This window comes from Xyrauchen texanus, chromosome 1, assembly GCF_025860055.1.
Source record: "Xyrauchen texanus isolate HMW12.3.18 chromosome 1, RBS_HiC_50CHRs, whole genome shotgun sequence".
Classification (NCBI taxonomy): domain Eukaryota; kingdom Metazoa; phylum Chordata; class Actinopteri; order Cypriniformes; family Catostomidae; genus Xyrauchen; species Xyrauchen texanus.
The window spans coordinates 60,193,457-60,204,002 of record NC_068276.1 but is presented as its reverse complement, the minus strand read 5'-3'; the positions used below and the strand labels follow the sequence as shown (position 1 = coordinate 60,204,002).

Below are 10,546 nucleotides of genomic sequence, written 5' to 3'. Positions count from 1 at the left end.
CGTGGGATCCCAAAACCCGTCTCAGCCGGTGCCCCTTCCGTACTCTGGCTCTTCCCGAGATGCACATCACAGTCGGAGGAGACTCCCTCGTTAGTATGCTTATTGAAACTCTTGTGTTGGATTATTTTGGGTTAATTCCTATCGGTCTGTCCCCGGTTTTTAGTTTTTGTTTGTATTTGGTTTAGTTTTTAATAAATCTTGGTGAAACTGCCTCCTTCATTTGGGCCCATCCTTACGAACTTACTGTGGAGCGGAGGGGGGCGGGGCCGGGTCGGAATATCGCGCGCCCGGTCCCGGGTAAAGGGATTAAATGGGAAAGGAGGAGGCGAGAACCGGCTTGACAATATAAATAATAGTTTTAATATAAAACTCAACCAAAAAGACAAATACACACACAGGAGTCAGACAGCTGTCTGTAAATCTCTCTCTCTCTGTCGCACTGCCGTCCTCGGTCGCCCTTTATCACTCTTGGAGGCTTGATTAGCCTGATAAGGGACCGGGTGTGTAAAATCACGATCCGGCCCCTTTCCCAGGAGGGGGGGCTTGCCTTCCGCCCCATCCGCCGGCAGGTCATCCTCGCCTTCCTGAATCTGGGAGGGGACAGGTGGAGGGAAACAACAATAATTTAATTCACAGGGGGTACTTCCTGTAACAGTGCCGTACCCCCTAAAAACCAAAGTAAAAGAGAGAGAGAGAGAGAAGAAAAAAAACACTTACTCACCAGTTCTCCGATACGCCGTAGCTTGTTCCTCGGCACTCCTCCAACCTCTAATGGACGACAGCCGTGCCTCCCTGGGTGGATCGGAGGCAGTCCTGCAGCCCCTGGCGGATGGAATGCCCCACCGCATTTTTGGTGGACGGTAGGGGTCTCCTCCGCCCGTGGCAGCGGTAACTGCTCTAAGCGGTTGGTTGGGAGCCCCTCCTCCCCTCACAGTCGCTGGCCGTTCCTCCGCTTCCAGGTGGCCGGCTCCTCCGTCTTCCGGCGGACGGCAGCGGCTGCTCCTTTCGGGTGGATGGTAGCAGCGAGAACTCCACTACAGTGTATACCTCCTCCTTCACGGGTTTTTTATTTATTTTTTAGGAGGCGAGAACCGGCTTGACGATATGATTGCCTGATTACGGGCCGGGTGTGCAGCATCACGCCCTCCGCCCTGCCACAGCTATATTTAAATCAAGTTTGAAGGCACCACCACTCCACGAAGTACATTTACTTTTGATAAAACTCTGTTACAGATGAGAGACAGATGCAATTTGTGTACAAATAATTCACATTTATACACCAAATATTGAAATAGTTTGTGCATATTTCACTATTGTATTAGATTATGATCGTTAGGCAAATGTGATGTTTCATATATTTATGATGGATTTTCATATTTAATATTGAAAGTCTAGGACGAGAGTAAATCAATCAATTCTGTACATACAAGATATTTGGAAAGTCGCTAAATTAAACGACGAATGCATGGGGCGATTCTCACTCCAAAATAAAAGGAAACAAATAAATGATATTTTGCATGCAGAAAATGAAGCCTATTTTTAGGCCTATGTAGATTTTTCACATTGTGACATTATTTTCATGACTGTTACACAAATTCTCATTACATATCATTATAATATTCTCATTTGTAAAATTTGCATAATTGCAGTGTGTAAAAATTTATAAATTGTAATTTTTACATGATAGTAGTACTCCTATGGTACTTCCTTTCATTTACATTTATGCATTTGGCAGATGCTTTTATCCAAAGTGACTTACAGTGCACTTATTACAGGGACAATCCCCCCCGGAGCAACCTGGAGTTAAGTGTCTTACTCAAGGACACAATGGTGGTGGCCGTGGGGTTAGAACCAGCAACCTTCTGATTACCAGTTATGTGCTTTAGCCCACTACGCCACCATTTCATCATTCAAACAAATCATTGTACAACAGCATCATTTTGTTTACTTAAATACAGTAAAAAGAGATTGTGTTACAGTAATGAGATTCTTAAATGAAAACAAGGGTAATAGTGAAAGTAAAACGTCCAGATGCATTGCGGTAATGAGAATTGGTGAGTTAAATGTGCTTAAAAGTGTCCTGAAAATAAAATCCCAATGCAAAAATCATAATGTAGGTTTAATTTTCTTAATGCAAAATAGAAGTGTTTTTTTCACATGACCAGGACATTATTTGACCAGTTTCACATATAACTTTAAATCTGGTAGTTTGAATAAAAATCCACCCCCGGGACATAAAAATGCCTGCACTTGAAGAAACGCTCTTTTATGCCTCTCTTCTCCGCTTTCGGTGCAAAAGAAGTTGACCTAATTGCCCTGTCGAGCACAGGCAGGTGACTGCACAGTTTTAAAAGATGTGATTTAAATGTAAGCGACTTTCTCTCTTTTCTTAGGACTCCCAAATCACAGACATCCTTAATTCCAGCGGGGGTGTTGTCACGGTAACGGTGATGCCGGTGGTTATCTTTGAACACATGATGAAAAGGTATGGAAAATAAACAGCAGATGGATAAAACCCCACGCCAATCGGAAGTCCATCCATTCCACTTTCCTAAAATACTCTTTGTCTTTTCCCCCCCCTTTATTGACATGACTTTATTGCCTCATTTCCGCCCATTCCTCTACCTCTCTACAGGATGTCCAGCAGTATTGTGAAGTCACTAATGGACCACTCTATTCCTGAGGTGTAGGACGGTTCTGAGCAGATCGGATCGGACTGTACAGCTGAGGATGATTTGGATTGTGTTATGTGATGTCAGGAAGGGTCACATTTAGTCTGGAGTACAGTTGTGTGTCTGCGGTCACGTGTGATTTTGTGCATGTGCGAGAGAGATAATCGGCAAAGAAACACAGCTGAGGAGAACTTGTGAGATATTTGATTTACATTTTTATTTAAAGGACTAGTTCGCACAAAAATGAAAATTCTAATCATGATTTACTCGCCCTCAATTCGTTCCAAATATGTATGACTTTCTTTCTTCCGTGGAACACGAAACGAGATGTTAAGCAGAATGTTCAAGCTGCTCTTTTCCATACAATGATAGGGAATGAGGACTAGGGCTGTCAAGCTCCAAAATGACATACAAGAACCTTAAAAGTACCATAAAAGTAGTCCACTTGACTCGTGCACTATATTCCAAGTCTTCTAAAGTCATACGCCCTAACCTGGGGGGGGTTACTGTCCTTTTCTGCATATCGCGGCACCGTTTTGCGGTCCGTTCTGCATAACACGACGGCTCATTTTAGCTCACCGTGGCCCATTCGGCACATTTCGCAAACAACCCACCGGCCCGCTCGGTTCTCCCGATGCCCAGTCCTCCCCTGATCGGCCCAAAAGTGCTTCGGCCCACCGGGAAAATGCCCGGTATGCCAGATGTCCAGTCCTTCTTCAGCCGTAGCTCTCAAATCTCATTTGCACTTCTGTGTGATCAATCTGGGTTTTTTTGTGGTCTTTTATAATACGTGGCAAGTGGTTTATTTCAATATACGTGAACGGAAATGAGATTTCAGAATGAGGGGTTGATTTTCAGTGTATAGAAATGCCTTCAGAGGACTTGGAATAAAGTGCATGAGTTCTACGGACTACTGCTAGGGTACTTTTATTATGCTTTTCATTGTAATTTTCTGCCGAACATCTTGTGTGTTACACTGAAGAATGAAAGTAATACAGGTTTGGAGCGACATGGGACATGAGGGCGAGTTTTTGGGTGAACTATCCCTTTAATTCCTCTCTTTCATCTTTAGACACACTGTGTGAAGCCTGAAGCTTATTTCAATTTCTCTGTTTTTCATAAAACCACTTAAAATTATCAGCTAAATATATTAAGTCTTGCTCATGTTTTAAACTTTTCAGCAGTAATGATGTTGCAGGTACAAATGCCACTCAAAACTATGCACTACTGAAGCGAGTATTTGGATATTAAGTTCACTATGAAGCGTTATACTGCAGGACATTGTGTTTGTGGCCCTGTTTTCTTGTGTTTATGTGTGTGTGGCCTGTGTGATTTTGCTTTCCCCACTTAAACGGTTCATCATTGATCTTGGTTGGTCTGCAGGTGGCAGGTGCATGTTCATATGATAACAGCTTTTTGTTTTATCTTTAAGGGATTTTCAGGAAAACTTACTAAGCTACTTAATGTCATAAGTTTCCATTGTCACATAAATAACGTTTTTAAAGTTTAGGGAAATGTTGCTTTCACTTAGTAGCCATGCAATGGTACTAGGAAGGAGTATATTGATTCAAAGGCATATATGTTGTGTTTATCAGCTTTTTTGAGGGACACATCCACCTTTTAATTTAATAAGTCATATATAGGCTACAAATTGTATAGACAGTTAAGTCTCACCATTACAGATGAAAAAGTTTATAATTAATATCATATTGCATTTTAAATTACACAGTGATTTTTTTTGCCGCTCAAATCGTGTATTAGTAACATTTGAATTCCGATTCCAACGATGTTTGAAGGTTATGTCAAAATGTTTTGTTATTATGGAAATTTTAAATAAATACGTCATATCATCTCTGCTGTCCCATTCATTTGAGTGTCATACTGCTTGTACTAGGAATGTGCAGTACATGTAATCTTTCCTTTTTTTTTTTTTTGTCTTTTTATCAAAGCACATGGCTTTTAGAGTGAATAAAAAATAGGATAAATGGGAAAATTATTGAAAAAGTTGTCCTGAAATTTGTATAAAGCAAAAATGAGGCCAATTAGATAGATATAATCATAATTTGTATTATTGTATTATTATATAATAATGCAATGGCAGTCGTACAAATATTTGTTGGGACTGTATTAAGGCTATGCATTGATTAAAGCTGCATTAAGCATTTTATTTATGAAATGACAAGCAGAAAATGTTATTGTCAATTTGCTACCGTTGGCTGTTTGCACCTTTCCTAGACACAGACGCCACAAGAAAGGTGTTGTCTTTACGTATTTACATCCTCACCCTTCGTAAGTAAATTCCCAATGCCATAGTATATCATTATTTACAGATTTACGACATAATATCCACTTTTTCAATTAAAAATAGAGCTCTCGCGAGAACACGATCGCGTGGTTTGTGCCACGTTCCACGTCGATGTTGTGGTAGGCGGGGCTTGATGGGAGGAACGAGCGCATGATTGGTTATAGAACGAAGACGCCCCGCCCATTCTCTGCTCAAGACATCTCTATTGGACCGATTCCGCGTCAATCAAAATCACACGGAATCCGCGTCACTTCAGCCTCTTGTTGACTGATTTTTGCGGATTTCTGATTTTTCAAGTTATCACAAAAGCAGAATCTGTAGACTTCGATAATAAGAAGTGATTGTGAAACTGTTTAATCTTTCTACCGCTGTTATGGGTCAGAAGAAAACTGTTCGCAGCCAGGCCAGAAAAGGTAACGTTATTTCCCTCAGATACGCAAATAAGTTGTTGAAGATGCAAATGGCTCGAAATATAAATTCAGATTAATTTGATCCAGTGCGATGCATTTGCAAAGTATCACGATACTAATGTAATATTTATTAGGTAATATGCACTGATATGCATGAACAAACAATTGAAAATAGCAAGTTTTCATTGAACCAATCTCTTTCGGTTTACCCAAAAGTGAATTTTAAAGACCCCATGAAATCAAAATTAAAGTTTTGTGGCTTTGAAGCCATGCTAAACGTTGTACGCTGACAAAACTTACTTTTAGCCCATTAAATGTGCATTACAATGTTCAGTCTTTCTCTTTTTGTAAAGCCAAGAAATATTAATGACTCATCTTGCACTATACTGATTTTTGTCCAATCAAATGCTCTCTAGAGTGAGTTTGCCCCTCCCCCCTGTGACAGACTAGCAAGTGGGTCATTGACAAAAAAAGGTTGTCTGAGGGGGATAAAATGATCAAAAACACTGGTCAAGTTTGTAGAAATGTAATCAATGTGTCAGTGTTTGTTTCACACATTTAAAAAAAAACATTTTCCACCAAAATGTATTTAATGACTTTAAAAATGTAATCAAGTAAAAGGTATTAAAATACCATAATGACTTGTTAAACGATTAAACATGTTTTCCCGATGCATCGAGATCTTCATTTGAACAATTTCGATATCGATTCTTAAATCCCAAGATCAATCTTCCACTCAATGTGCAATACTCCACTCAATGAGAGGAAATCGCTCGAATTTGCAACCAGATATTGCACCGTGTGACTATAGTGAATATATTGGGCAACGGGCTGGTAAATATTTGAATTTCAGTCATCAGTGATTGTGTAGTTTATTCGTGAAGTGTTCAGCAGAGAGATCCTTTCACTGCGTGTTGAGAATAAAAGTTGCTCCGTGTAATGTGTGTCCAAAACGAGATCCACGCAACCCATTTGACATTGAGCGCTGTCTCTTTTATTACCCTTTCTGTTGTTTACAGTCAGTTGATAAAAACATTTAATTGTAATCATGCGTTGCACAGATGAGGTAAAGCTGTTCGAGTCCTCTCTTACATTTACAGACGCTGCTTACAGAAATACTGTTTTTATATAAAGTAAAAAAGTCATATAATAATAAATTCTGGAATAAATTTAATTAAAAACAAATTATATTGTTTTATCAAGACATTTATTCCTTTTTTTTATTTTCTTATTATTACATTTATTTATTTATTAATTATTTTTGCAGGTTTTGGCCTCCATAAATCTGACCCGACAGCTCAAAATACAAATACATTTCATGGGCTTAGCGAAGTTTATCGGGGTAAGGACATTGTTTTGAATGCTGATTGTTTATGTACTCAATCAATAATGCCAGTTTGTTCATTTTTAACCCAAAAATCTTACATAGTGCAACTTTAAGACAAAACAACACTTTTTTTTAATAACTTAACTGACGTCATTGACCCAAGTAGCAAATGACGGACCTGTTTAACGTCACTAAAGCCCTATTGGCTATTTATAAAAATAGTGCTCCCGGCGCTCGTCAAGCCACTTCATGAGGTCTTTAATTATCACACAAGGCCGTATTTCGATTTAAAACTGATTTCGATAACCAGCTGCACAATCAACACTCGGAAGAAAGCATTCAAGAATGTAAAACAAAGCAACAGGAACCAAGGGGGTGGGGCTTAGTGCAGGGTCAATTGTGGGAGGGAGTGTGTGTGTGTGTGTGTGTGTGTGTGTGTGTGTGTGTGGGGGCTATAACTGTTCTGTCCATATGAGTCCAAAAGAGGGTGTGAGTACAGTGGCACTAAAAATACCCAAGAGGCAGTTCATATATCGGATTGCAGCTGAGCCAGTGCTTCATGTGAGCAGAAAAAAGATTCACATTTCTGTTGCACTTTCCTTTACAAAAGCTTGAGACCCCCAAGAATGGTAGAAACCAGTGTGGATGGAGCCAAAATGACAGGTAGACTGAATCGATTAGATTTGGGGGTGTTATTGACTGGTGTGGTGTGAATGGCATGCTCTTTTATTAGACTGTCGGATAGGGTGTAACGTTTCAAATCGGGTTGTCGAACGAGGGGCTTGTGTGAGCATGAAGTTTAAACGTATCTCTCGTTTGTGCGCTACTTCAGAAATCGTGAACTTGCCTTGTCATATCAATCTTGTGTGTAACTATTTATCCCGTCATGCCGTTTGTAGTTCATAAATGTCAATGTAGTTTCAGATGACTGCCTTCAATGCATCTAAGTAGGTGGATGAACTAATTTAACTATATTTACTAGAGTTTGATTGACTGAATTTGGACTGACTAATCATTGAGATACTAATTACAGTGCTCCTGTTGACACTTAGGTCACGCCTCTCCTTTCTCCTAACGCCCTCAAAGTGAATGGCTGTTTGGAAAAGTATACTAGCATACTACTAACTGTGTACTGCGCAGTATAGGCTATACTGCATACTGTCTGCTATTTCTGTATATATATAATCCTTGTGTCAAACAGCAGTAAACCTGATTGTTACATTACCTTAAAGGGACAGTACACCCAAAAATGAAAATTCTCTCATTATTTACTCACCCTCATGATATCCCAGGTGTGTATGACTCTATTTCTTCACCAGGACACATTTGAAGAAAAATAAAAAAAAATATCTCAGCTCAGCAGGTCCTTAAAATCAAGTGGATGGAGATTTCTCTTTGATGCTCCAAAAATCAAAGACAGTCAGCATAAACGCATCCATATGACACCAGCGGTTAAATTCATGTCTTCTAAAGCAAGTTTTGGTGTGAAAAAGATACACGTTTAAGTACTTTTTTAAACTCTAAATCATGCTTCCTGTTGGCAGCGGTTTGCGCCTGTGACGTAATCGCTTTGGCATTTGAAACACACATTTTTGAACTGATTTACGTGAGCCACAGCCGGAAGAGCAGCGCGGTTTACAAGCGAGAAAGAGGAACGCTGCACAGTAACTTGGTTTAGATCTGTTATTATCTGTTTCTTTACTCACAATGGTGCGTTTGTGTGCCCATCCTGGATGTCTCAACCGATTGGAGAACGTGAGATTACCTTGGTATCCATGGCAACGCGAACGCGTCACACAAGAGACCGCTTGGACTCCACCCTCTCGTGAAGCCTAACGGTAACGGAAGCGATGGTTTATAGTTAAAAAGTGCTTAAATATTAAAGTTTAGGCTAATTCATTGAGTGTCCTGTTATCATGGTCAGTTTTGTGTAAAAATGTCAAATCATTGATGACACAAATGGGAAGGTCAAGTCAAGTGCATTCATTGTATTGTTTTGCATGCATACTACTAGATATTGTAACATTTGTAAGAGTTGTATGGTACTGTGCTATTCTGAATGAAGCCTATGTGCATGTTTGTGTATGATTGTATGTCTTGTGTACGTGTATTTTACATACAGGTGACCTTGTCAGTCGAGTGTATACAGTCTGTTACATGATCCTGGTGGTATTTTTTAACCCTTTGTTATTTGCCTCTGTGAGTGTACAATGCCTTATGGGCTTTTCATTAATATGTTGACCTCATTTCAGGGTATTACAGGTACTTGCAAAAGAATTAGGGAGGGAGAAATGCAGAAGATCTAATATTACCAGTCTCTTGCTGCTAAAACATGGAAGTTACTATTAGCCTATCTGGGCCTTTACACCAGGCTGAAAAGGATCAACGACATGGTTGATTTGTAATCTTTAAATTTATTCAAATATATACTGAAAATGCAATTGGGATAGTTCACCCTAAAGGGAAAATTCATCATTTACTCACACTCATGCCATCCCAGATGTGTGTGACTTTCTTTCTTCAGCAGAACACAAATGCAGATTTATAGTAGAATATCTCAGCTCTGTAGGTCCATACAATGCAAGTGAATGGGTGCCAAGATTTTGAAGCTCCAAAATGCACATAAAGGCAGCATAACAGTAATCCATGTGAGCTCAGTGGTTTATTCCATGTGTTCTGAAGTGATATGATGGGTGTGGGTGAGAAACAGATCAATATTTAAGTCAAAATAACTTTCATTTTTTTGGCAATTCACATTCTTCGTGCATATCGCCACCTACTGTGCAGGGAAGAGAATTTTTGTAAAAAGGACTTAATATTGATCTGTTTCTCACCCACAAAATACTATACATTTTGTAGAGAAAAAACATGGTAAAGTTAGTCTGGCGTAACCAAAAAGTAGGAAGCAAATTTGTTGAGCTGTTTCCTAAATGACGCACTACACACTATGGACTTACAATGAACACTTTGCACTCAACCGTGAAGTGTTGTATCGTCCCAAATGGAACAATTAATGTTTTTTACTACACTAAAGCGTTTGCCGTTTAATAGCTGACAAAAGTGACGTTTCAAACGCATGCGATCTGTTGCCCGCTAGCGCGTTACCGTGCGTTCAGACCAGAGGAGGCGAAAACTCGCTCTGGCTGCCCTGCCAACAACACTATCGAAGATTCGTGGACGCTCTGACGTAGTTGAAATAGGCGACAACGTTTGTTCAGAATGCTTGATTTTGTGAACTATATTTAAAGGGGCCACAAAACATCCAGACAATGTCGACCGGTATCTTTATTGCCGACATATCACAAGTAGCGTATATCCTCATGAAATCTTTTAATATATTATTATATAATATTATATAAACCATAATGTCCACTTCATCAACTCACCTGGCACACCAACAATTTCAGATACCTTTGTCCATGTATTTTTTTTATTTTTATTATTTATATCCCTGACGGACAGATCGTCTTATTTGTCATTGACACTTTAAACCGCACAATAGCTGGCTACTAAGGCTAGGTCTACATTAATCCGGATACATTTGAAAACGGCGTTTTCGTTTCAAAACGCTCTCCGTCCACACTAACGTTTTCAAGCGTTTTCCAAAAGTTGCTCGTCCACACTGAAACGTATGAAAATGCTTAAATCGTGTCACTGCGCATGCGGAAAATCCCCGCTGCTTGTACGGTCTGAAACGCAATTGTCCTCGTGTTCCGTCGCCGGACACCAATTCCGAGTAAACTTCCCTTCGCCTTTGAAGGAATGCAATGTGAAGGTTGTACAAAGTGACATTTATTTTTTAACAACGCTATCAAAAGCGCCACCATCATAA

At 39.7% G+C, this 10,546-nt stretch overlaps 1 protein-coding gene across 1 annotated transcript in view; it reads left to right on the top strand.

The window, feature by feature from the left end:
* The window catches only part of sdcbp (syndecan binding protein (syntenin)), a 10,173-nt gene extending 5,657 nt beyond the window's left edge, over positions 1–4,516 (top strand). The window contains exons 8-9 of the mRNA XM_052148173.1: positions 2,394–2,485; positions 2,636–4,516. Coding sequence (XP_052004133.1) covers positions 2,394–2,485; positions 2,636–2,690 — 147 coding nt within the window. The 3' untranslated portion in view covers positions 2,691–4,516. The remainder of the gene's footprint in view (positions 1–2,393; positions 2,486–2,635) is intronic.
* The last annotated feature ends 6,030 nt before the right edge of the window (positions 4,517–10,546 follow it).